The sequence below is a fragment of the Dipodomys spectabilis genome, unplaced genomic scaffold, assembly GCF_019054845.1.
Source record: "Dipodomys spectabilis isolate Male_0828 unplaced genomic scaffold, ASM1905484v1 ptg000046l, whole genome shotgun sequence".
In the NCBI taxonomy this organism is placed as follows: Eukaryota; Metazoa; Chordata; class Mammalia; order Rodentia; family Heteromyidae; genus Dipodomys; species Dipodomys spectabilis.
In genome coordinates, this window is record NW_024870723.1 from 9,863,210 (window position 1) to 9,889,615 (window position 26,406).

Sequence of the window (26,406 nt, forward strand, 5' to 3'; positions counted from 1 at the left end):
ATGGATGGGTGAGTGCATGGGTAACCTGCCAGGTTTTCATTGTGCAGTGGTAAGAGACTCAAGCCCCAAGGGCAAGGGTCAGACCACATTTCCACTAGGGGGTTGGCTCCAGAGGCCAAGCTGGCCTCACAGAGCTAAGCCCAAACTTCCACACTGGGCGGAGACCAGGACCCTGATCCTGCACTCAGAACCAGCCTGGCTGCAGGCTGAGCCCTGATCTGAGCCACCCCAGCGAAGTTGAGGGAGAACTCAAAGTGGGGAACTCAAGGCTCAGCTTCCCCTAAGTTCCGCTGTGGAACCTCCCCCGCCCCACATGAGGTGTGGTGTGCAAGGGCCTCCATTTCAAACATGGTAGCCACGCCCACTCCAAAGGGCCAGGGGAGGCTCATAGGAAGAAAAAAAACCCACACCTAGGAGTTTTAGGAAGGTCTTCTTGCACTCTTTCAGTTCAAGAGGCCCGCTGCCTGTCCGACTAGCCTCTGGGAAGGGGGAAAAGGGAGTAGGCTAGCCAGGGTAGGCAGGGCCCAGAGACCAGGAGGCCATTGGACTTTGTTCCCCCAGAGCAGACATCTGAGAAGTTCAATCTACCTACCTGCATGGAGGGGTGGAGGCCAGGCTGAGGAGGGAGCTGGTCCTGGAGCTCCCTCTAGTGGTTATAGGGAGACCCACACCCAGTTCTTTGTCCTGAGGGGACTGGGTTTGTCTTTACCTCTCCAAGCCTTCTGTTACCCAGGTTCTAGGCTTCCATTAGGGACTTACAAAACTGGGATTTGGGTATGTTCCAGCCTTCCCTTTTTCAGTCCCCACAGATGCCAAATTCTGCTAGTCTTACTACACACCCCATGCTCACCCAAATACTCTTAATCATTTGTTTCTCTAGTCTTGCAAAGTCTTCCACATTCTTCCCAGAGTGAACTCAGCCAAGTGCAGACAGGACTGAGTCATCAGCTTGCTCTAATCTCTGCTAAGGCCCCAGGATACAACCCAAACCGCCTGGCAAGCTTGACCCCAGGCTAGTCACACTCATAATCATAGTCATAATCTGCCCTCAGGCAACACTGGCCCTTCCAAGGTCTCTGCACCCTGCGCCCTTGCAGGACTCCAGCAACTTCACCCAGAAAACGATTCACATTCCAAGCTCCACTGAGAAACTGCCCTCTGGCAGTGACTTAATCAGCCCTTAGCCTTGGTCCTAGGGTAACTGGAATAGAACCCTGGCATGCCCCCTTCCCCCGTACTGTTCGGAGAATCTGGCGTGTAGTTAGTAATCTTAATGACTGGAACCACCCCTGGAAGGTTAGCATCCCCAACAGGCCCTGATACAGGATGCTGAGCAATGTGTATGACTATGCACATCTCAGAGAATTGTCACCAAGTGCCATTTGACTTCAACTTTGGGATTTCCTATGAGAACAAGTAGAGGGAAAATACCTGCCTGAGGCTGAATTTTGTATCAATAGACTCTGTGTGTGTGTGTGTGTGTGTGTGTGTGTGGTGTGTGTGTGTGTGTGTGTGCGTGCGTGTGTGTGTGTGTGTGTGGTGTGTGTGTGTGTGTGTGTGTGCGTGCGTGCGTGCGTGCGTGTGTGTGTGTGTGTGTGTGTGTGTGTGTGCCTGCTGGAGCTCGAACTCAGGTTTTTCCACTCAAGGCTGGTGTGGCTGGGGTTCTCCCACTTGAACCATACCTTTACTTCCAGCTTTTTACTGGTTAATTGAAGGTAAGAGTCTCACAGACTTTCCTTCCCTGGGCTGGTTTTGAACCAAGTTCCTCAGATCTCAGTCTCTTGAGTAGCTAAGATTACAAGCCTGAGCCACTGGCACCCAGCAGTAGACAGCATGTTCATGTGGTTGACAATACAAGGCAGTAGCTGTAAGGAAACGTTCCTCCTTACCTTGTTCATAACCATTGAGTTGTCAGTCACGGTTTTGAAAACACTGGTTGTCCGTGCACTTGTGGTATTTAAGTGGCCAAGGGGACATCCCATGTCACTCTTCCTTGGTGGCTGCCATGCTCCGGGGTTCTGTGGACATAAGCGTCTCGTTATTTTGTTATTCCCTTCAATGTCACCTATAAGAGTGCTTGCAACTTGAAATACCACCTTAAGTTACTTTCCTTATTTATTAATTTAACCATCACTCATTTAGCTCCAAGTATATGGGTTTTGAATAATTACTCATGCAATCCTCACGGTAAGGTGGGAGTGGTCTTTTTTTTTTTTTTTTAACTTGGGAGCTGACAGACTCTCAGAGAGATTAGTGATTTGAACCAAGTCACAGAGCTGGAAAGTGGAGGGCTCGGGATTTGAACTGGAATCTGGCCCTTCACCATTGGCCTAGGATAGCCCTCCGCTAGCTCTGGCGTTGGGGTGATTTCTTTTGGCACCTGTGCATGGTTTATTTTGTCTCACTTCATGCAAAATGTTTTTCATTAAGGTGGGGCTGAGGTGAGGTGGAAGCCCCGGGCCCAGCTCCCGAGGCTCTGCTGGGAGGCAGAGGGGGCTGGGCCCTGAAGCCGGGGCAGGAGCAGGGTGTGAGAAAAGCAGCCATATTAGGGGCTTAGGCCTGGATCCACCCCAACACTCTGGGATGAGTGTGAAGAATAGCGGGAAGCCAGGGGCGCTGGGAGAAGATGAGAGGGTCCGGGAGAGACCCGGGGAGCGCGGCCCCAGACCTGGCCACGCAGGGCCCTGGTTGCTAACCCAATCGCACTGGCCCCCCAGCGCAGGGAGAGGGGGCTGGACCCCTCCTCCCACATCGCATCCTGCAGGGGAGGGGCTCCCAGTGGCCACCCTGGGAAGGGTTGGGGCAGCCAGTGTGCACTCATCGGGGGGCAGGGAGGCCCGGCAGGGCAGACCCCGATCTGGGGAAGGCGGAGCCGGTGACAGAACTAGCAAGGCCGTGAGAGGGGAGACAAGTGGTCTTCCGGGGGCGTCCACCGGTGGGTCACCATCCTCTGTAGGCCCCGGAAGCCCGGCCCCACCTCCAGCTCCCATGTGCCCCCGCCACCAGGTCTCCCTGCTTGCCACCCCCTGGTGGGAGCCGGAGGATGATCCCAGATCCGGCCGGCCGCGGATGGCAAGGGCTGAAGTGGGGGGAGGGGGTTTCTCTCTTGTGCCTCAGTTTCCACATCTGTTTGATGGGGTCAATAATGCCCTTGTGGTGCCGCTAAGAGGGTAAACTGAAGCTGTGTTGGGTCCCCTTTCTACCCCTGTCTATCTCCTCCAGATGGGAGAATGAGGACCGTCTTAGAGAGCTGGTCGGCTCTTCTGCCTTCTGCAGCTCCGGAGACCCGCGCGCGCCTAACCCCGGGCGGCCAGCTGTCCGGGGCTCCCCAGCCTGTCTCCCGCGGACCTCGCAGGACGCTTCCACGTATGACCACAAGGGGGCGCGTGGCGGCTGTGGGACCGAGAGGGGGCGGGGCTTCTACCTGATAGAGGGGCGTGGCCCAACCCGGGGGCGGGGTTTGTATTCTATCGCGGGGCGGGGAGGGGGAAAACGGGGCTTGGGGTGGAGGGGGGGGTTTAGACCCGAACGCCAGAGCTGGGTTTCTACTAGGGGGCGTGGCCTTCGTTTGGGGGCGTGGCTCTGCGAGGGCGGGGCCTGGCCGGCCGGCGGGCGGTAACGTGCTCGGCGCGGGTGGGAAGTTTGCCGAGGTCCCTCCGGGCTGTGGGAGCCCGCGCCCGGTTTCTGCTTTTTGGTGCCGGCGGGCGGGGGGCGGGGTGCGGTGGATGGGGAGATCCACCAGATCTCTTAGGATTCTGAGCAGCAGAATAAACCTCAGCTGCCTCGGGTTCTGAAGGCCTCAGGAGGCGGAGCTATTAACCCGTTCTCCAGGTGAGGAAACTGAGGCCGGCAGCAGGAAGGACGGCCTTGAGGTCATTCATCTGGGCCCAGGCCTGGGTGTGCCCGGCGGACGGGCGGGGTTCTGGGGGTGGTGAGGGGTGGATGGCGGAGGCGGGACACCGGAAACCAAGGACTAAGTCCCCACCCTGGAAAGATAAGACTCGACGGGGAGGGGGGGGAGAATGGACAAGGTCCCCGCGGGACCCCTGAGGACCCGGGCTGCCGGCTTCCTTGGGGTCGGAGGTTCGTCGTGACCCCGTCCCCGAAGGCTCGGCGCCCCCCGTCCCGTCCGCACCCGGCGGAGCCCGGCCCGCGTGCCCGAGTTAGTGGCGGGTCGCCCGGAGCGTTGGCGGAGCCGGGGCGCCTGCAGGGAAGTCGGGTCCCCCCGACCGGCTCTGTGTTGCCGTGTCAGTGAGCGGGACCTGCACTTTGGGGGAGCCCAGGTCCCCCTCTGCACCCACACAACGCTCACTCCCCCTTCCTCACCCAGGGACCGCGAGGGCTGCGCAGCCGGGAGCCGGCGCTGGGGTGGGAGGCTCCGGCCTCACCTGGTGAGCAGAGCCCAGGCCGCTCCCCGGGCTCGGATGGGGGGGGGGGGGGGGGAGGGGCGGGGCGGGGCCTGGCCCGCCCCGCGCGTCCTCCTGGAGGGCGCGGGAGGCGGGGCGGGGGCGGGGCCGGCCTCTGTCCACCGCATTAGTGCTGGTTGGAGGGCCGCGGGGGGCGCGCAGCCAGCCGGGCCGCCCCGTTCCCACAGGCGGCTGAGCGGGGAGCTATGGCGCTGGCCCGGCCTGTGACCCCGCACTCCAGGCCCCTGGGCCCCTGGCTGCTGCTGCTGTGGTCCTGGGCCCCAGCCCTGGGCCTCCTGGCTGGTAAGTGTGGGGGGGGGCAAGCACTTGGGGAGGGGTCTGTGCCCCATGGCCGACAGGGCAGGTTCTGGCTGCTGGGGCCCAGGGCCTCTGGCCCGCGTGGGGCCCCGAGGGGGTGAGTGTGCTCTGGGACTCGGGAAGTTTCCTGTCGAGGGGCCTCTGCAGGTGGTGGGCAGGGCGAATCTGGGCTGCGGTGGGTGGAGTGGGTCTGAGGGTGGGGTGCTATGAATTCTGGTGGGGTGTCTCATCGGATGGAGCTGTGGAGGCCTGGGGTGTGAGGGGCTGAGCTTGGGGAGTTGCAGGGGAGAGCCAATCTTCATCTACAGGGCTGGGGGTGCACGTGAGGTGGTGAAGTGGGTAGAGTTTTCGCGTGAGCAGGGAGTTGTGTCTGGGGTGACGGGTGAGCTGTCTTAGGGCCACAGTTGCTGAGCTGAAGTTGCGCAGTGGGCTGAACTGACTGGGACTTGGCAATCTTGGGGGCCTGGTGGAGGCAGCAGACCCGACTTCAGCGGGTTGAGGTGGAGGAGAGAAGAGGTGCATGGGAACTGAGTGCTCCCCTCTGCTGTGCGGTCCCCCTGCCTGAACTTAGGCTGGGGCTGCTGTAATCCAGGAACAGTGTATGTCCCTGCTCTCTGCCAGGCCTCCACCTTCCCAGATGGAGCTGGAAGGGCTCCTGAGGCTAGACCCCCTTGCCAGAGGCTTTGCTTTTGTCCACGTGGAGTCTTGCACCATCCTGGAATTCCTGCTGGGGGTCTAGAGGGATGCTTTGTCTTGGTCACTATAGCTACAGGGCCAGGCCATCCTGGCCAACACAGGCTGCAGGAAGGGGCTGAGGAAGGCCTTGCCTCGGCTCCCTAAAGGCAGGCCATCTCTCAGTTCCTGGTCCCGGCACTCTCCCTGGGGTTATCTTCTCCTAGAGCTTGGACTCACAGTCTCTCCTTTCCTGTCTGGGACACCAGGGAGAGAATGCCCCCTTTTGTAAGGAAGGAGAGCGAGGCACGGGGAGGGATGGCGTATGTAGGAGCTAGGTCCCTGAGGTGACCAGGGCTTGTAAGAGGAGCTGGGGTCTGCTCCCAGATCTCAATACCAAGTCCTGATCTGTGGACCTGGAGTTGGTCTGAACGCTCATGCCTGTGTGCACACAGACAAACACAGGTGCTTCTGCACACCTCTATCCATCTACATGGCAAACACCAGTAAGTCATGTGTATTGATCCATTGTGTGTACATGCACACACTCATCCCTATAGGTACAGGGCAGGTGCCTTGCACACACCAATGTGTGCACACCAGTGCGCATGTGTTGCAGTGTTTACATTCAGCGTGTGGATCTTGAGGCTGGGCAGATAGAAAACTGATGGAAAGGAATGCTGAGGGGTACCATTACCTCACAGCCCCACTGGGGCCCCCAGGGGCTGCCTTGCCCCCTCTGACTTCTGTTCATGGAGTCCCATCTCTGGAGAACCCTGAAGGCTAGAGTTGGGGCACTGCAGGCAGGATCATCACCCAACGCCTGGCAGAGAGGTACTTGAACTGCTTTCCATCTGAGAGGAGGTGGAGGATTCTGGAGGCCCTGAGCTGGGCCTCTCTGTCTGCTGCCGGCAGGCTGGTTACCATAGGGAGGAAGAAAGCATCCTCTAGTACAATGGGACACGTTGGGATCTCACCCACCCCCCTTCCCCGAGCACCCTGGGAGTCCAGCACACAAAGGGGCAGCCAGCCCAGTCTCCAAATCTGGCCCCTCCTCCAGAGAGGGGTGGAGGCGAGAAGCCACACACGGCCAGCCCAACCCAGGACCATGCAGATAGCTGTGCTGGCTGTTGTAAAAGTCTGCTGATAAGTGAGTCACACCGGCCACCCCACTGCCATGACACTGCCCTAGGGGGGTCACAGGATTTGATCCCAGCTACAGAGGAGGTAAAGGAGGCCCTGAGAGGGTCAGCAAATTGCCCAGAGTCACACAGCTTTTGTGTGGCCAGGCCAGGATTTCTCTGCAGATCATGGAACTCACCTGCATAAAGCCACATCACCCTGCAGTGTCTCTGAGAAATGGGGAGCACCTCACTGTGAGACTTTCCTGCAATAATGCAGTAGTGCTCCAATGTAGGTTTTATTTATTTTTGTTTATGCTGGTACTAGGACTTGAACTCAGGGCCTAGGCACTGTCCCTTTTTTGCTCAAGGCTGGTATTCTACCATTTGAGCCACAACTCCACTTTCAGCTTTTAGGTGGTAAATAAGCATCTCAGGAACTTTCCTGCCCAGGCTGGTTACAAATCACAATAGTCAGATCTCAGTTTCCTGAGTAGGATTACAGCCGTGAGCCACCTGTGCCTGGCCACCAAGGTCATTACCAGGGAACCAGTGGCCACAAACAGGTGGCAACTGTTCTGCTGGGTCTCCCTCACTCGAGAGGTACGCCTGGCTCCGGCTCTGAGATCACGGTTTAGAAACACTGGGACAGGCCAGTGCTCCATCTGTTCCAGCTAGTATTGCCATTAGTAATCCAATTATGTCTTTTGTTTAGCTTTAGGCAATACTGGGGTTTGAACTCCTGGTCTTGTGCTTGCTTTTTAATAGACTACCATATGAGCCATGCCTCTAGTCTGTTTTGCTTTTTAATTTTTTTTTCTTGTTTATTGCACGGGCAGCCTGGACCACAATTCTCCTATTTCTGCTTCCAGCCTTGGTAGGATGACAGGTGTACCACCATGACTAGCTTCTATTGGTTAAGCTTGGGACTTTGTTCACTTTTTGTTCAGACTGGCTTCAAACCAGGATCTTCCTTGCTTAGTAGCTAGGATTATAGATGTGAGCCACTGCGTTGGGCCTTGGCCTCTTCCTCCTCTTCTTCTTCCTCCATCATCAAGATAAGAGTCCTGCTCTGTAGCTCAAGCTGGCCTTGAACTCACAATCCTCATGCCTCATCCTCCCAACTGTGGGATTTGAAATTATGCCTTTAAGCTCTGTACCAGAAGCCCCAGACCTTATGAGATATTAGATCACTACTTGGAAATATTTTCTCCCTTGGCCTGCCCAAGACAGGAAGCTTCCCCAAATCCACCCTTAGTAAAACACTTCTCATCCACTGTTGCAGTGGGAATGGACCTGTAATAAGTGCCCATGGCTCATGGGATGTTGAGGTCCCCGCTCTGCCTGGGCTCTCCTCTCCTCCCTGAACTGTGGCATGAACCCAGGGTCTTGAGCATGGCTAGGCAAGTGCTCTACCACTGAGCCTCGGCCCCAGCCCCAGCCCCTGCTAGATACTCTTCTGGTTTAAGGAGGCTGAGGCTTCCAGAATGTGCTAAGATGACGATCCCTGGGTAGTGATTTCACAAGCATTGGCAGATTTGAAAGTTTTTGAAAGTTTCTCTGCCTCTTTGTTAGAAAAGTATAAGTTTTCTTAATGACACCCCTTTACTGCTTTGAACCAAACATGGCAAGGTAATAACAAATGCACACCGAGCACTGCGCATACATTCGGTAAATGGACAACTTTGTCCCTCTGTCTGTCCCCAGGCAGGGCGCAGGTCAGAGGGGAAGGCTGGTGTCCGCTAATCCATCCTCTGCCGGGTCAGCCCAGGCAGCCTGAGAGGTCAGGAGGGATTTGTAAAGATAAGCACAGGCCTCTCGTTGCCTTGGTGACAGGCCCCACCCCTCCAGCCAGGCCCTGGGGACAGCCAGTCTCCTGCCTGCCTCTTGGCCCTCCCCTGCCTGGGCTGGTCTCCTGGCTCACCCCTGGAAGGAAGAGGCCACCTGGGGACTGGATTGGGTGCAATTCAGAGTCTGGGGCTAGGGGCCCAGTGGTTCTCAATCTCCAGGAGTGGGCCCCAGGAATCTGCATTCTTGATGGGCCTGGGCTGGGCTGGAAACTGCACCAGTACTGCTCACGTCCCAGTGGGTGGACTGCCTCCCTAGTGCACCTGCCGTGACTCCTCCCTCCCAGCCTAGCACTGGCTGGCTGCACAGGCCCCTTCCTCCAGCTCTGGGCTTCCTCATTGGGACTAAAAGGCCCCTGGGGGGTGGAGGGTGGACTGTAAGAAGCCTCCTTCTGGTCTGGTCTCCTGACCTTAGGGCCACACAGATGAGGGGTAGAGCCCTGTTGGCGAGGAAGCAGCACTGGAGCTCCTAACAGCGGGACCCATGGGCCTGGCCTCCTCCTGAGCCCTGGGGGCTGAGGAACCTGACCACTACCCTACAGACCCTCACAGAGGGCTCCGGGGTACACTGGAAGGGCACAGATGGCACCCTGCTACAACCCAAACCTGTCTGATGCCCTAAATTTGATCCATGCCCATCCCACCAGCCCTTCAATGTCCTGACCCCCCCCCCCCCCCACCGCAGGCTGAGCCGGGGAAGCTGCCACTAAACTCTAAGCAGGGCAGGACCATGAAGGCCAGCTGCCCCTCAGGGACGGCCAGATAGCTCAGGTCCTGGCTCAGGTGACAGGGCGGGGAAGGGGGCTGGGGACAGGCCTGACAGTGTTTTGGGTTCTCAGTTCTCAGCACCCACTTGCCGCCCCCCCCCCCGTGTGGAACGGGGTGCTCCTGCTGGGCTGCACCAGGTGCTAGGGGCGCCCCAGCTTGGACTGAAGGGTGGTCATCTCCCAGGGTCCGCCTGTCCCTGTTTCACTGTCCCCCACTCTCCTCGGGTCTGCTGGGGAGCATGGAGGTCTGGCCAGGCCGGGCCCTGTCTGCTGGAATGTGGATGATGCCTGTGAAGCGGCCAGTCTTATCTTGGGGTTTTCATGGGGTGGGGGAGGGGAGGGCGCAGGGCCTGCGCTGCTCTGGGACCTGGTTAGTGTCTGTATGACAACCTGGGCAGGGTGGGGGTAGGTTGGTTATTGGAGACTCCCTTCCCCCACAGCATGCAGTGAGCTGACACTGGAGTGTGGCCCCTGAAGCTCTGCATTCTTCAAAACTCTAGGGGTTCACCACTCATACCCTCTCTTCAGGCTCTTAGGAGAAATGACTGGCCTAGGGTGTCATAGCTAGCAGTCTTTGGAGACAGGGTTTGAATGCAGGCCTGCTAGTGACAAGGCTCTTGAGCCTTAAGGAGAGAGTACGGGGAAGCCCTGCTCTTTGGCTTGGCTTCCAAACCAGTTGTCACCCTCAAAAAGGGGAGGGGTACCAACTGGGTACCAGTGGCTTACACCTATAATCCTAGCTACTCAGGAGGCTGAGATCTGAGGATCATAATGTGAAACTAGCCCAGGAATAAAAGTCCTGTGAGATTCTTATCTCCAATCAACTACTCAAAAAAGCCGGAAGTCAGGCTGTGAAGGTGGCTCAGTGGTAGAGTGCTTGCCTTGAAGGCATGAGGCCCTGGGTTCAATTCCTCAGCACCACATATGCAGAAAAAGACGGAAGTGGCCCTGTGGCTCAAGTGGTAGAGCACTAGCCTTGAGCTAAAGAGCTGAGGGATGGCGCCCAGGCCCAGAGTTGAGGCCCCACAACCACTACCACTAACAACAAAAAGCCAGCAGTGGACCTGTGGCTCAAGTGGTAGAGAGCTAGCTTAGAGCACAAGAGGCTCATGGCAGCACCCCAGCCCTGAGTTCAAGCCCCAGGACCCCAAGTGTGGGGTCTAAAGCATGGCCATGGCAGATGTTCTGAAGGCAAGTGGGTCTCAGTATCTGCCCTGTCTTGGGTGAGCTCAGCTAGGCACTTATGAGCTGGTGGGGGTTGAGGCCCAGCAGGCAGGAGGCAGGGCCCAGGGCTGCGGGGGGTGGGGGGGTAGGGGGGTGGGGGGGGCCAGTAAAGACAGGAGGGGCTGAGTCCATTCCTCGCCTTTGATGTCACCACTCCCTTCTCCATTCCCATCTCTGAGGTTGAAGGCAGACATCTCAGGTTTCATGCAGAGATGGAGTTACCAGAGCCCCAGCAGGAGAGGTAGGGGGCAGGAGTCACCCCCTCCTCTGCCCTTTTCCTCCGGGGTCCTGGGAGGGCCAAGCCCACAGAAGGGAAAGCCCCAGGAGTCCTGAAACCGTTGGCATTGAGACCCATGCTGGAGCTAACTGTGGCTCAACCTCAGCAAGCCTTGGTTTCCTCTTCAGCCTCTGCACTGCCATCCCTGGCTCCAGGGGCTCTGCAGAGTGTTCCCTTACCCTGTGGGGGAGCCGGGATCCCCAGCTGGCCCCTGGGCCGGCAGACACTCCAGTTCTGGATTAGGTCTCTGCAGTTTGTGGCCATCCTGGCCCTCCTTTCTAGCCCTGCAGTGTTGCCGTCTAGGGTCTGCGGCTGGGCTGGGAGTGCGGGGTGGGGTGTTGTGTGGTCCCTGTGCGCCCTGCCCACCTGAGTTTCTTCTTTCTACAGAGACGGGGCCTTCAGAGACCTCAAGTCCCTGTGCCTCACACCCATGTGCTCCAGGGACTGAGTGCCAGGCTATGGAGAATGGAAGCTACACCTGTGCACTCACAGAATCCAGGGGCTGTGCCACTCAGCCATGCCACCACGGCGCTCTGTGTGTGCCCCAGGGTCCTGATCCTAGCGACTTCCGCTGCTACTGCGTGCCGGGTTTCCAGGGTCAGCACTGTGAGCTGGACATCGATGAGTGCGCATCCCGGCCCTGCCACCATGGGGCCACCTGCCACAACCTGGCCGATCGCTATGAATGCCACTGCCCCCTCGGCTATGCAGGTAAGGGCTCTGGCTGGCTGAGGAGCTCTGACCCTGGACCCCACTAGCCGCTCAGAGTACAAGCATCAGCTGGAGTCTAGAGATGCCCCAGGCAGTCCACCTGCTCCTGAGCTACAGACTCGATGCTTCTTGGGCACCCAGGGGTGACACTGTGTATGTCTGAGTGCTGGCACATGCCAAGCACTTGGCAAACCTTGTTCCTGTCCCTTCTACAGAGCCGAGTTTGACTCTGGAAGGCAGAGGCCCCCTCAGGCATTCTGGCAGGGTAGACAGCGCACGGCTGCCTGTAATGAGGACACCCAGACAGCATTTCCAGCTTGTTCTCACTGCAGATCCGTGTCAAGCTGTCACGCTGACATCTTGTGCCTTATCTGATGGTCCTAGAGTCAGAAGACCGTGGCTTGGCTCCGGAGGCAATGGGGAGCCCTGTGTGGATGCCTTCTGGTTTTGATGTACACAAGCCCCCCACAGCCCCCACTGCCTTGAGTGGGTAATGTATTCACAGTGCTCAGGAAAGGAACTGGCAGGTTGTGGCTGTGGCCCAGGGGTGGAATGTTTGGCTAGCATGCTTGGGGCTTATAGGTTCCATCCCCAGTACAACAACAATAACATAAGAAAGAAAAAGAAGCAACAAAAGGAAAAGTGGGGCTGAGCATGGACCACCAGCTAATGTCAGATATTTAGGTAGCAGAGATTGGGAGAACTGTAGTTTAGGGCCAACCTGGCCCAAAAGTTAGTGAAACACCATCTCAACAAACAAGACAGATAGGGTGGTTCATAACTAATTCCAGCCACTCCAGAAGCATGGGTAAGAGGATCATTGTCTGAGGCCATTTGTTGCCCTGGACAACAAATGCAATCTTCTACCTGGGAAAATAACTAAAGCTCAAGTGGCAGAAGGAAGGAGAGTCCAGCTAGCGACAGGTCTGCGAGTGAGGCCCAGTCTAGGACAGTCTGGGGTCAATGAATCCAGACATCTCTGTGCTGAGGGTGGAGGGAAGTCTGAAGTTCTCAGAAGCAGAGGTGCACACTGGGGTGGAGTTCCAGAGGGAAGATACCTTTCCCCTGGTCTGTCTCTGTGTCCGCATGTCCTAGTTGGGTACCTGAGTGTCACACAGTGGGTCACATCAGTCTGTGGGTCTCCTGGTTTGCACACCTATTTTGCATCCATAGTGTTCATGCATCTGCCAGAGTGTGCATGCACCAGGGCTGCATGTGCATCCCAACAGCCGGTATGTGTGCTCCTGCATGGGAGGTGCTCCAGGTCATTTTCTGGCTGAGTGGTGGTTGTGCACAGCCTGGTGACTCATTTCTCTCCTTCCATTCAGAGCTATGAGGGGGAGTTGGGATTCCAGGCAGCCTGGGCCTGGCTCCGCCTGGCACAGAGGGTGGGAGTGGGGCTTGGAGGGTCATGGAAGGGAGGAGGGGCTGTGTTTTGTGCTCACTGATCTGGGAAGAGAGGAGGATTCCAGCTGGAGTCAGCTGGGCCCTGGCCCCCATGACCAAACCCACTTTAGGGGACAGGGAGAGGGGTCCTGAAGTCTGCGTGACCAGGAGCTCCAGCTGAATCTCCAGATTCTGGATCTCTCTGTCCCCACTCCATCCATGGGGGGGGGGGAGAGGGAGGGAACAGCATCCAGCAATCCAGGGTCAGCAATGGGCTGACCCTGACGGGGGGCTTGGAGTTTTAACATCAATACAGTATGGTTATTCTATTCCAGGAAGGCCCACCTGGAGGGTATGTGGGGGTCCCGCCTCATGTAGCCCTCAAGGCCCCCTGAGAAATGTTCTCAAATGTAGCTAGGCCCAGCTGTCAATCTGCTGCTCAGCGTCTTTACTAGGCCCCCAGACCCAGGCCTATACACCACCTCTCCCCTTGTTCCTGCCCCTCCACACAGTCCCCACCCCCTCGGGGTATCACCCCTCCTCCTCCTCAAGCAGGGGAGGGCTGGATTCAAAGTCTGACATCCAGCCGCGCACAGAGGCTGTTATCCCATCCCGAAAACCTCTTCTTCAAGGAAGCCGTCCTCGACTCCCAACTCCTCAGAAAGACCCTGGCTCTTTCTTTCAACACATCCGGTTCTTTTCCTTGTCGAGCTTAGCCTGACTGAAAATGCAGTCCTGACTTACAAATCGAGCGAGTCCCTATCTGCTGGCCTGCCATATCCGTCTTCAAGAGGAAGCAACATCTGCTCTGGATGAATGATCCTTGCTCCCCCTGCCCCCTCCCTGCCAACGTCGCTCTGGGGGACCCTCCGGTCCCTGGCTTGGTCTCTAGGCCCGCGGTGGGCGCCCATCTTCCCGGGCCTATTGTCTGTGCCCCCGTCCAGGCGTGACCTGCGCGGAGGAGGTGGACGAGTGCGCGTCGGCGCCCTGCCTGCACGGGGGCTCGTGCCTGGACGGCGTCGGCTCCTACCGCTGCGTGTGCGCGCCGGGCTACGCGGGTGCCAGCTGCCAGCTGGACGTCGACGAGTGCCAGAGCCAGCCGTGCGCCCACGGGGGCGTCTGCCACGACCTGGTCAATGGGTGAGCGCCGGCCTGGCGGAGGGGCCGCGGCTGTGCCGGGAGACGGCGCCGCGGGCCTGGGCTGGGCACGGGGAGGGGGCGCGGGCGGGCGCGCACTCAGCTCCGTGCACGCTCACCCCAGGTTCCGGTGCGACTGCGCTGACACGGGCTACGAGGGCGTGCGCTGCGAGCAGGAGGTACTGGAGTGTGCATCGGCGCCCTGCGCGCACAACGCGACCTGCCTCGACGGCCTCGGGAGCTTCCGCTGCCTCTGCTGGCCTGGTGAGTAGGAGGGCGTGTGCGTGCGCATGTGCGGGCCAGGTGCCTGCGTGGACCCGGGTGCGCATGCGCGTGTGTAGACATGGGTGTCCGCACGCATGCAAGTCCCTAGGGCTGGCAGCTGACGTGGAGTAGCCGCACGCATGCGCAAGAGTGTGCATCCCATTAGCCTGTGTGTGCGATCCTGGACAGGAGGCGCTCTGGGTAATTTTCCACCCCTTTGACTCTGCAGTGGGCCTCAGCCTCGGTTTCCCAATCTTTTAGATAGAATTGTTGTTAACACCCGGCACCCGGGTGGCGGTGAGGAGGGCGGAGGCGCCATGGCGCCGGCCTGGCACATGCCAAGTACTCAGTGGAATGAACAGTAAATGTGCCGTACGTAGCTGCCCCAGCGGCCCCGCTGGCGACAGCACGCGGCGCTGCCGTCCCCGCCGCGTGGGCCGCCCGCGCGTGACCGGATGCCCACGTGTGCCCAGGCTTCAGCGGCGAGCGGTGCGAGGTGGACGAGGACGAGTGCGCGCCGGGCCCCTGCCGCCACGGGGGCCGGTGCCTGCAGCGCTCCGACCCCGCGCTCTACCAGCCCGGGGCCTTCGACTTCCGCCGCGCGGCTGGCTTCTGGTGCCGCTGCCCGGCCGGCTTTGAGGGTGAGCCCCCTGCGCAGGGAGGGACCCCGGCTGCGGGGCCCCCAAGTAGCCATGAGCCCCTCTAGCGCTGGGCTGGCCCCGAGGGTGCGGGCGGGAGCCACGGCCGAGCCTCTTGCAGGGGAAGACTGCGGCGTGGACGTGGACGAGTGCGCCTCAAGGCCCTGTCTCCACGGAGGCCGCTGCCAGGACCTGCCCAATGGCTTCCAGTGCCACTGTCCAGCCGGCTACGCAGGTGGGCGCGGGGTGGGGCCGGGGGGGGGGCAGGGTAGCTGCTGAGAGGCTTGGCGGGGGCAGGAGGTGAGGAAGGCGTGGGGCGCCGGGGCCCAAGTGATTCGTGAGTGGAGCTGGGCTGAGGTTTGGCTCTGGAAGTGGGAAGAGAGGGGCGGATGAGTTTGGGGGTGGATGAGTTTGGGGGTGGATGTTATAGGTCCACATGGAGAGAGGCATCCGGGGTAGGGCCGAGGAGGTGGTGTTCAGCCCTGATCATACTGAGGATCTGGGGCTCAGGACTGAGGCCTGGGCTGGCGCCAGAGGTGGGGTTAGGAGTGGCTCCCGGCAGCAGGGACCAGAGGCAGGCTGAGCTGTCCGGTGAAGGTGGAGGGCAATGGGCAGAGCCTGGCATCAAAGGGGTTTGGGGATGTTCGGAACCGTCTAGCCAAGACTGAGGAGCACCCTTGCTTCCCTTTGGGGAGGGGGGGCACCTGGTAGACTTGGGGGTGCAGAAGGTTGTTCCCTGACTTGGGTCCAGGCAGGTGCAAACAGATGACCACTGGTGAGCCTGGGAGCTGCCCCCACGTGTTTCTCCCGCATGCCCCTGCCGGCTCTGGAATGGCTGTGACCTCCCCCCCCCCCCCAGACACATTCCTGCCACACCACCTCCTCTTCCTCAGGCTCTGGGCAGAGGCTCCCCTCCCTCACAGCCTGGGAAGGAGGCATGACCCTCCCCCTGCAAGTTGGAGCTCAGCACCCCTACTCCTGGATAGCCTATGCCCCTGGGGGCCTTGGAAACCCGTCCACTATGCCCCCTGGCTGAGGACCAAGTTGTGCCCCAGGAGCCGTGGCCCTCTGCCTCTTCTCTGCACTACATCTACCCATGGGGTGGGGCTTGACATCTCCATCCTACAAATGGCAGCCCTGGCAGCCCCAGGGTCATAGGCATCAGTCAGTGGGAACCCAGCTCCTTGCAGTTGAGCTCAGCTGCGAGGGAGGGCCGAGCTCAGGTCAGAGCTCAGGAGAGGGACCCAGCCTCCCTATGGGCAGAGCTCGGCGTGGGGGAGGCCCGGGCCTGGCATTCCTGAGCTGGTTGGGGAGGAAGTACTGGCCCAGGGAGGGAGCTCTGCTCCCTGGTCGCCGTGCCTGCCACCACTCAGCCCCTCTGTAGGGGAGTCATGGGACTGGGGGTCCTGTACCCCTTCCTGGGAGGGCTGTGGCTCCTGGCAGGTATGGAGGACAGGGGGCTGTGTGGGAGGAGCTGGTGGTGATGGGTGGATCAGATTTAGACTTCAAGTGCTCTCAGGTCCTCGTGGCTTCTCTGGACCAGGGTCTTGCAGCTGGGAGGTGGGGGGCAGGGCTAGCCTTGTTTGTTTGGTGGGGGCTCTGGCTGAATTGAGGTCACACGGTGGCCAAGGCAGAAGGATGGAGAGGTTGAGCCTGTAGCTGCTCATTGTACCCCAGATGTGTTATCACCCCGTTCTTCCATTTCATCCCTCTACCTGTCAGGTCCTTTGGTGGGCATCACAGACACTTGGGCCCCTGATGGAAATTGCAGCCCAGTAAAATGCATACTTTCACCACACAGGCCTGTGGGCTGTGAAGGGAGTGGCAAGGAGTGTGGGTTGGAAGTCAGGGAAAGCTCCTGACCTTTTAACTTGGGCTTTGCTGGATGGAGAGGAGGATGAGGCATTTCAAGCAGACAGCAGAGGTTGTGGATGCCCACCATGCCTGGGGAAGCGATGGCTGGAGGCTGCGGGGAAGGGGTGGAGAGGAGAGGGCCTTCTGGAGGCCGCTAATCTGGAGGCTGCTAATCCAGGGCCTCCAACTGTGACCCAGAGGACTGGGAAGGCAGGAGTTGTGAGGCAGGAGGAAAAGGGGGTCTGGAGGTATTTCAAGGATCGGATTCACAGGGCATAGAGACTCAGCATGGGTGGGCATCTGGGTTCTGCCTCTAGGGGTATGGACAAATCATCTGGGGCACCCTGTTGCTAGGCACCAAGGCACGGAATTCTGGTTGGGAACTGTGGTCCTGGCCATGGGAACTGAGCCTTGCCTGGTCTCTCCCGAAGGTCTGGCATGTCAGGAAGATGTGGATGAGTGCCTGTCAGAGCCCTGCCTGCATGGAGGAACCTGTGATGACAAAGTGGCGGGCTACGTCTGCCGGTGCCCAGAGGCCTGGGGTGGGCACGACTGCTCTGTGCAGCTCACTGGCTGCCAGGGCCACGCCTGTCCTCCAGCTGCTACCTGCATCCCCACCTTCGAGTCCGGGGTCCATGGTTATGCCTGCCGCTGTCCACCTGGCTCCCATGGCCCTTCCTGTGGCCACAATACCACCTTCTCTGTCATGGCTGAGAGCCCTGTGCGGGCATCGGTGCCAGCCGGTGGCCCCCTGGGCCTGGCACTGAGGTTTCGCACCACCCTGTCTGCTGGCATCCTGGCTACTCTCACTGACACCCAGGACAGCTTGGAGCTGGCCCTGGTGGGGGCCACACTTCAAGCCATGCTCTGGAGCCGTGGTGGCAACCCCCTTGTCCTGAGACTGCCAGGCCGGACCCTCAGTGATGGCCACTGGCACCGGGTGGAGGTGGAACTCCGCCTGGGGATCCTGGACCTCCGGCTCTGGCATGAGGACTGTCCCGCCCAGCTCTGCGTGGCTTCTGGTCCCGTGGCCCCTGTGTCGTCAGTGGCCCCTGGGCCTGCTGGGCCTTGTGCCGTCCAGCTGGGGGGCTCTGCCTTTGCAGGCTGTCTCCAGGATGTATGGGTGGACGGGCACTTGCTGCTGCCCGAAGACCTGGGCGTGGATGTCCACCGGGGCTGTGAGCGCCAGGAGCAGTGCCAGCCCCCGCCCTGCGCCCACGGCGGGACCTGTGAGGACCTGTGGACGCGCTTCCGCTGCGCCTGCCCGCGGCCCTACGGCGGCCCCACGTGTGCTGCCGGTGAGACCACAGAGCTGGGGAGGCAGCGAACCCGGGGCTCCCCACCTGCCCAGCTCACCCCGCCCCCATCTCCCCCTCCCCCGCAGAGAGTCCTGCCGCCACCTTTGGCTTGGGGGGCGCCTCGAGCTCTGCCTCCTTTCTGCTCCCTGAGTGGCCAGGCCCCAACCTCACCGTGTCCTTCCTCGTCCGGACGCGCGAGCCCGCTGGCCTGCTGCTTCAGTTTGCCAACGACTCGGCGGCTGGCCTGACGATCTTCCTGCGGGAGGGCCAGGTCCGGGCCGTGGTGCGTGGTGGCCCTGCGGTGGTGCTCCCTGGGCGCCGGGATGACGGGCTCCAGCACCTGGTGACGCTCGGCTTTGGGCCCGAGCAGCTGCAGGACCTGGGGCAGCAGGTGCACGTGGGTGGGAGACCCGAGCCTGCCGACACCCGGCCCTGGGGTGGGCCCTTCCGAGGCTGCCTCCAGGACCTGCGGCTGAACGGCCTCCACCTCCCCTTCTTTCCTCGGCCGATGGAGAACTCCAGCCAGCCTGCGGCACCCCGAGGGCCTGGCGAGCTGGATGCCAGCCAGGCCTGGAACCTCACCCGGGGCTGCGTCTCTGAGGACACGTGCAGTGTGAGTGCGCGCCAGGGGGTCTGTCCTGGGTCACTGGGAGGAGGAGACAGGCCCAGGAGTGGCTGTCACGTGCATTAATCTCAGGATTCACGTCCCCTCTTCTGCCTGGTCTCTGCGGCCCCTCCCCAAGCCCGGAGATGACACTCTGCCCTAGGCAGGGCTGCTGCCGTCCTTCTGCGGGAGCTTCTGGGGGTTGGGAAAGGGACGGGGTGGGAGGTGGGGTAACTCCTGGACATGATGGGCACTTGGTCTCCCTGGCACCAGGTGACTAGTTCCACCCTTGGGTGAGGACCCTGGTGGCCTCACTGTCTGTGACCTGACCTGACCCTGGGCCCTGCTTCATGAAGGGCGGTGATGGTCAGGGGGCTTGGGGTGAGGCAGCCTCCGCCCTGACTGTCCCACAGCCAGACCCCTGTCTCAACGGTGGGACTTGCCTCGTCACCTGGAATGACTTCAACTGCACCTGTCCCGACAACTTCACGGGGCCCACTTGCGCCCAACAGCGGTGGTGCCCTAGCCAGCCCTGCCTCCCACCTGCCACCTGTGAAGAGGTCCCAGACGGCTTTGTCTGTGAGTGTGGGCCCTTGGCAGCCTGTATGCTGCATGGTAGAAATTCCAGCCAGTTAGGTCCCTCTGGGTGTATGAGATGCTGGTCTATTAGGGACCAGGAATGCTTATAGCCCCAGCCCAGTGTGGAGGGCACAGCATCCAGGCTTTCTTGAGGCTTTTTTCAGGGCCAACTCTTGAGAGGCTACAGAAAAATTGGACATTCCAGGAAGAGGGAATGGTCTGTGCAAAGGCCGTGAGGTCTGTAGGAACCTCTGAAACAGCAGTCCAGGAAGGATGCAGCAGGAACCTGGGTGGAGAAGTTGGCAGGGAATTGAATCCCAGGTCAGGCAGCTCAGATTGTATTGCAAGGGCACTGGGGAGCGCAGGAGCGTTTCAGCAGGCGGAGGATCTGTAGTTTAAAAAGGCTGTAGTGGAGAGTGAGGGGAGGGCTGGGAATGTGGCTCCGTGGTGGCGTGCTTGCCTGACATGCGTGAAGTCTTGAGTTCCATTCCTCAGGCACGGGCAGCAGGGCGTGGCGGGCAAATCAACCTTCCCTTTCTCTCTGCAGGTGTGGCGGAGGCCACGTTCCGCGAGGGTCCCCCGGTGGAGTTCCGCGGGCACAACGCCTCGGCGGGGCGCTGGCTGGGCGGCGGGCTGTCGCTGGCCTTCCGCACGCGGGACGCGGACGCGGGGCTGCTGCGCGCGGACGCGGGGGCCGGGGCCGGCGTCTGGCTGGCGGTGCGCAACGGCTCGCTGGTGGCCCGCGTGCGCCGCGGCGGCGGGGCGGGCGCCGCGCTCCCCGCGCCCGGGCCGCGCGTGGCCGACGGCGCCTGGCACCGCGTGCGCCTGGCCGCGGCCGCCGAGCGCTGGCTGCTGTGGCTGGACGGCGCGGCCTCGCCCGTGGCGCTGCGCCCGGAGGGCGACCCGGGCTTCCCGCCGGGCCCGGGCGCCGCGCGCGTCCTGCTGGCCGAGAACTTCACGGGCTGCCTGGGCCGCGTGGCGCTCGGCGGTCTCCCGCTGCCCCTGGCGCGGCCGCGGCCCGGCGCGGCCCCCGCTCCCCCGGAACAACACTTCGAGGCCTGGCCCCCGGCGCCCGCCCCCGCGCCTGGGCTGCAGCGGGGCCCCGGTGTGCGCGCCATCGCCCTGCGCGCATGGTGGCGCCTGCCGCGACCTCTTCGACGCCTTCGCCTGCGCCTGCGCCCCGGGCTGGGAGGGGCCGCGCTGCCAGACCCGCGCCGACCCGTGTCGCGCCAGGCCCTGCGCCCATGGGCGCTGTCGGGCGCGCCCGGACGGTCGCTTCGAGTGCCGCTGCCAGCCTGGCTTCGCCGGCCCGCGCTGCAGGTGTGGATGGTTTCACAGGTCCGGGCGGGGGGTGGGCGGGAGGCAAGGAGGGGGGCAATGCGCCGCGGGGACGCCGACCCCAGGGAGAACAGGCTGCAGGTGTGCGCAGGTCAGCCCCCTCCTCCCCGCCTATTGCTCGTCATCTGGGAAAGAGGCACCGCAGGTCGGTTCGACAAGTCTCAATAAGTAGAATAGAGACAAGTAGAATATTGCTGGGCGCTGAGGGCTCGCACCTCTAATCCTAGCTACTCGGGAGGCTGAGATCTGAGGATCGCAGTTGGGAGCCAGCCAAGGCGGGAGAAAGGCAGACAGCACCCAAGCCCCGAGTTCAAGCCCCATGACCGACCAAAAACGAAAACAAAAAGCCAGAATAAATTATGTTCCCCTTCCTGCCAACAAACGAACACAAACAAACCCTCCCCCCAAAACCCTTGCACATCAGATAACACCGTGGTCAGGATTTGGGCCACCAGAGGTGGTCTGAGAAGACGCCCTCCAGGCTTTGCCGGGGGACTTCCCCCCACGATGGTGACCGCTCTGTCCCCTGGCCGGGGGCTGATCCCACCAACACGGCCTTTGCTGTTCCTGGGAGCTGGGGCTCTGTCCCCTTCCTTGTGGCAGCTCCTGGAGGAGTCAGTGGGAGCCTCTCCCCTCAATAATGTTTGATAAGTAGAGCTGCTTTTGTTCCATCCTGTCCCTCTCCCCAGTCCTTCCATCTCATAGCTTCTCAGAGGCCCCGGAAAGGTACAGGAAAGGTACACACGTTGCAGGATGGGGCTGAATAGTAGAGTGACAGCCCTGCGCTGTCCCTCCCACCTAGACATGGAGGTCTGTAGGAGGCGAGCGAGAACTGCACAGGGAGCCTGGGGCAAGGGGATGGGCCAGAGCCGCTTGTCCAGCCTCGTGCTCTCTCTCTCTCTCTCTCTCTCTCTCCAGGCTGCCGGTCCTGCCGGAGGAGTGCAGCCTCAACGCCACCTGCCCGGACGGCGTCCTCTGTGAGGCCGCGACGCAGGGCACCAACTGCAGCTGCCTTGAGGCGCTTGCTGGCCGCAGGTGGGTTTGGAGTCAGGGAGTTGGACTGGGGGCCTGCGGAGGAAGAGGCTGGGCAGTGTGGCCACGGCAAGGAAAATGGGGGAACCTCTTAGTCTCTCAACCACTGGTCACAGCCAGATAACCCCCTTCTGCTACGCCTACACCTGCCAGGCAGTAGTAGCTGTGTTTCTCAGAGGCCCCGTGTCAGGGCGTAGCAGCTCGCTCTCCCCCCTTCCCTCTCCAGGTGTCAGAGGCCAGCCCTGGCCTGCAAAGCCAACCCCTGCTTGAATGGGGGCACCTGCCGGGCCTCCGGTGGGGCCTATGAATGCTCCTGCCGCATCGGCTTTTCTGGCCAGTTCTGTGAGGTCGTGGTGAGTGATGACCAGAGCTGGGGGTGGGGTGGGGGGGAGGGAGAAGGGTAGGCACAGCCCCTAGGGAGCCGTTCCTGGACCACCTCTGTGGTGGCTGGGGAGTGGCAGGAGAGGAAGCGGGTCCCTTCTGTGCTCCCATGGGAGGCATTCTCTCTAGGGAGAGCTCAGGGCCTGGGGAAGCTCAGCTGAGGCGGGGGGGGGGGGGGCTGGATGGAGTGGCCACCTCCCCCCCCCCAACACTGAGGCAGAGCAGGCCTCAGCTCTGGGCACAGGCGATGGGGAGGAGCAGCCTTGATCTCTGCAGGCTTTGGGAAGGCCAGGCCATAAACCCGCAAATCCCTCTGCTGCTGGGGAATGTTTTCTTTCAAGTGGGACTTTTACAGCCTCCGGCTTTCCCATACCACTGCCGCCCTCCCAGGCCAGGCCAGGCCAAGGAGGAGGAAATGGCTTTACAGTTTCCTCACAAGTGCTGTCCCGGCTGCCGGCTGCTGGACCCACAGAAGTCTGGCGTGGACTTTTCTAGAGCTTTGGGGGAGTGCTCCTGCAGGCGGGATGCTGGGGTTCAGAATCCAGGGCACAGTAGGCAGAGAGGCTTTCCGGGATCTGATGAGCACAGGCACATTCAGGAAGGTATGGCCATAAACGAGAGGCCTTAACAGTCCAGAGGGCAGGCCGATGGGAGACGCCAGGTTCTGCACTTCTGGAATCCTGAGACTTCAGAGTTCAAGACACACAGAAAGACATACAGATGTGGGCAGCTGAGCATCTGTTGGGAGATGGGCCCTCCAAAGCAGACCAGTCCTGCTGAGTTCCGCCCCGGCCTTGGCTGGGCTCTGCCTGGGCCTGCCCCTGCTCTGTTAGGCTCGGGGAGGCCGCGTGAGACCCAGCACCCAGTGCCTACCTCGTACTGTGCATTCCGTAGATGTCTGCGTTCTATCCTGCCAGCCAGAATCCCACTGGCCGCCACTCCTGTGCGGGGTGTGGACAGGGAGCTTCTGTTCACACACGCCCCGGGAGCGGGTCTCTCAGCACCTCTAGGGAAGCCTGTTGTTGGCTCGGGTTCTCTGAACATGCCCCTGCGTCCTCTTTCTCCCCTCGCAGAAGGGCCTGCCCCTGCCGCTGCCGTTCCCACTGCTGGAGGTGGCCGTGCCCGCGGCCTGCGCCTGTCTCCTCCTCCTCCTCCTCGGCCTCCTGTCTGGGATCCTGGCTGCCAGAAAACGCCGCCAGTCAGAAGGCACCTACAGCCCCAGCCAGCAGGAGGTGGCTGGAGCCCGGCTGGAGATGGACAGTGTCCTCAAGGTGCCCCCTGAGGAGAGGCTTATTTAGGCCAGCCTGGTTACCCACGCTATCCCTGAAGTCCTGTAGGAGATCAACTTACCTGGAAACCCAAGGAGGTCACTTTTAGGGCCTGGGGCACCACTGGGAGTGGTCGGCGGTCCCTGCCTTTGCCCCCTGGCGGGCCTGAGGGAAAGTGGCATCTCCGGGAAGAGGGCCCATGAGGCTGTGGAACTCTCCAACCTGCTGGCCTTTGCCATGGCAGGTGTGCTGCTGTGCATGGAGGACACACGTGGGTGCACGTGGTGTGTCAGGAGAGCAAGTTATGGAGCTTGCTGGGAGAAGGACAGGTGATCTCATGGGGAGGTGGCTTGTCCACAACTACAGCCAACTGGACAACTGTAGGACAGGGCCAGCCCAAGGCCGCACGTGCACCAGCAGGCCAGACCAGCGCTTACCCAAGCTCCGAGGCTTCTGGCATCTTCTGCCACCTCCCAGGGCAAGCCCATGCCCTAGAGACCGCTGGGAGGTGGGGTTGGCAGAGGAGGATTCTTGGAGGCCGTGTGGGCCTCTGGCTTCTTCAGGCAGACGTCTCTGCTCATCTCACCTCATGTCTGCCCAGGCCAGCCCCGTAGGAGCCGAGAACTGGCTGCCATGGTCATTAGCAGGTGAAGAAGACCCTCTGCCTACCTCATGGGCAGCTACAAGGCTCAGAGAAGCTGACAGCCAAGTTCAGAAGCCATTCAACTATGTTCTGACATGAAGGATCTGGGTGTCCTTGAGGGTCATGGCTGATGGGGGGGGGTCCTTGGAGCCAGCCAGAGGCCAGAAGGGCAGGAGGATGAGTAGCCCTTCCGCCTCCCCACCGAGAGGCCTTCAGACCTCCAGCTGCCCCCTTACCTGTACACTGGAAAGAACTTGACAGAAGCCCTTGGGTCATCCTTCCATGGCTAGGCCTGTTATTTGCTCCTGTGACTTCGGGTTCTAGAGGCATCTGCCTGGGGGCCTGGATTCCTTCAGGCTTCAGGGGGGCCTTCTCTCGGACCTGAAGATGTGCCCTCCTGCCCTGGCTTTCTAGGCCAACATCGGACTGGAATCCAGGTGGCAAGGCCAGCAGAGCCTTGAACCCTTGACACCTGGATGTTCACTTTCTCTGGCACCGTGGTCTTCAGTCACCTCTAGAGGACACAGTTCATGGTGCGGGGGCTCAGTGGGGCTAGGAGAGGGGCCTTGAACACTAGTCCATGGGGTTTTCTGGGTCCTGTTCTGTTAGAGGGAGGCCTATCTGGCCCCCAGTTTCTCACAACTCCTGGGGCCAGCAGTAAACTGGTTTCTGGAGTCAGGGATATGGCCAAATATGGCCAGATATGGTCTGTGCAAGCTGCAGACCTCTAAGAAGGGGCATTTTCTGTGGCTCTCCTACATATTGTCAAGGGATTTGGATTTAGCTTCGGTCCCTGAGTGGCTGCTCTTGAGCTCTCCTCCATCCAGGAGTGTTCATCTTGGGGGTACGCTGGGGTGGGATCTTTCCCCTGGCTACGGCTCTGCAGACCGGTGAGGATGGCCGAGTGCCCACTCTGGGCTTTCCTGCCTCCCAACTCCCTGAAAGAGACAAGGATGCCAGCCTCTTCCCCAGGAAGGTTTTATTGAACGCACATACGAAGTTCTTCCTTGGGTTTGCAAATTCTACCCAATGATCGACGAGATTGGTGGTGCGCAGGGGGAGTGGCCATGAGCTTGCAGCTGGCGGGGCTGTGGGATGTGCGTTGTTTCTCTGATCCAAGCAGGAGCACCTTGCCTCTGCCTCTGCCCCCGAGGCTGCCCTGTTCTGGCAGGGCCTGGAGGTCTGCCCAGGACAGGGGAGTGGAACTGGAACCTGTGCTGCACAGCTGAGTACCCAGGAGAGACTGGGCTCCCCATCAGCCAAGGGCCCCGAGACAGGACAGGATTGTGCTGGCGTCATGGTTGACCCCAGAAGCCTCAGAGATCCATGTGCAGTGATGGCAGCTTCCGAGCCTCTGAGACATAGAGGAGGCTCCCTGGGGGACAGGGGCCTCCAGAGACCCCCCTGTCCCCGCCAGACACCCCAGGGTAGACAGTGTCTGACCTGTTCACAAATAGGAAATGAGAATTCAGGTGAAAATGTTCACAATTTCCTGCATGTCTCAGATGGTTGTTTTCTTAAACGTTGAGGCCGTGTTTTAACTTGGTTTATTGAAAGGAGTCAATTTTCAGGATTCATCAAATCAATAAGGTCAAAAGGAAAAGAAAGATAAAAGAAACAACAACAAAACATTAGAGTCTTGCTTTGGTGCTGTCCGCCTCAGGAATCCGTGCTGGCGAGAAGCTTGCTTGAGATGGATGGGAGGGCTGGCTGCGGGCCAGCCGGCCCGGTCTCCTCTGCTCCATGGGGGCCTGCCTGGCCCTGACAGGGCGTCCGGGCAGCTGTGCCATCCCACCAGCCTGTGGCACTGTGCCTGGCTTCTGAGCTGAAAGCAGACTTGTCACTGCCAACTCTGCCCACCAAGCCCCAGGTACAGGAGTTGGAGCCCCGGCCTTGACAGTGACAGGGACCAGGAAAGCGTGGAGGCTGGGTAACAGGGTGTGTGTGTGTGGGGGGGTGGCTCCTCCCGACATCTGGATCTGGGGTTCCTCCTCTTCTATAGTTGCTGGTGCTCCCAGCCCCAGCTGGGTTTTGGCCGTTACAGGGGTTCCTGGACCCTTGCCCCCCCAGAAATGACTGACACTTGGAGGTTGGCTGGAGACTCATGAAAAAAACCAGAGTATTGCTAGAGAGGGTTCAGATGCCGGGGAGGTCCCCCGCCTGGGAAGGACCCTCACTCTGGACCCCGGATGCCTGTGTCTCGCACAGGTGTACTCACACGGAGCTAACACTGATGCCTGTGGGGTGGGGGGTGGACTACTGCGCCCTGGAGGAGCGGCCTAGAGCCCCACGGCTTGCTGTGGAGGGTCTGGAGGGAAGGCGCTGGGACATGACCTGGGTGTCTGGCCCAGCTGACCGCTAGTGCAAAACCCAGGCAGGGTGCTGGAGCAGGTGGGGTAGCTCCCAGGCTGTGAAGCACCCCTCCCCAGGGCCAGACCTCAAAGGCGAGCAGTGTGGAACGGGGCAAGGGTCCCTTCCCACCAGTGGAAGCTGGGCAGCGTGGCGAGGGAGCCGTGGCCCTCACTCGAAGGTCTCCCACTGCTTCCGCAGCTGCTCCACAGAGCCTGGGGCGGGGGCCGGGCTCACGTCTTGCCTGGTTTTCAGCAACAAATCCTCAAAGGGGTCCTCTGGCCTGTGGGGG

The 26,406-nt window shown here is 60.7% G+C and overlaps 2 protein-coding genes across 2 annotated transcripts in view; one reads left to right on the forward strand and one right to left on the reverse strand.

Moving 5' to 3' along the window:
- Positions 1-25,311, forward strand: Crb2 (crumbs cell polarity complex component 2). The gene is given in 16 exon segments (XM_042678665.1): positions 1-8; positions 3,223-3,366; positions 4,109-4,368; positions 11,020-11,343; positions 13,674-13,869; positions 13,991-14,130; positions 14,604-14,771; positions 14,890-15,003; positions 17,054-17,920; positions 18,007-18,533; positions 18,938-19,103; positions 19,651-20,185; positions 20,187-20,423; positions 21,360-21,476; positions 21,700-21,826; positions 22,928-25,311. Coding segments are annotated over 16 exon segments (4,155 nt in total). The 3' UTR covers positions 23,153-25,311.
- Dennd1a (DENN domain containing 1A) overlaps positions 25,296-26,406 on the reverse strand; it is a 480,539-nt gene continuing 479,428 nt past the window's right edge. Inside the window, 1 exon segment of the mRNA XM_042678648.1 lies at positions 25,296-26,405. Coding sequence (XP_042534582.1) covers positions 26,286-26,405 — 120 coding nt within the window. The 3' untranslated portion in view covers positions 25,296-26,285.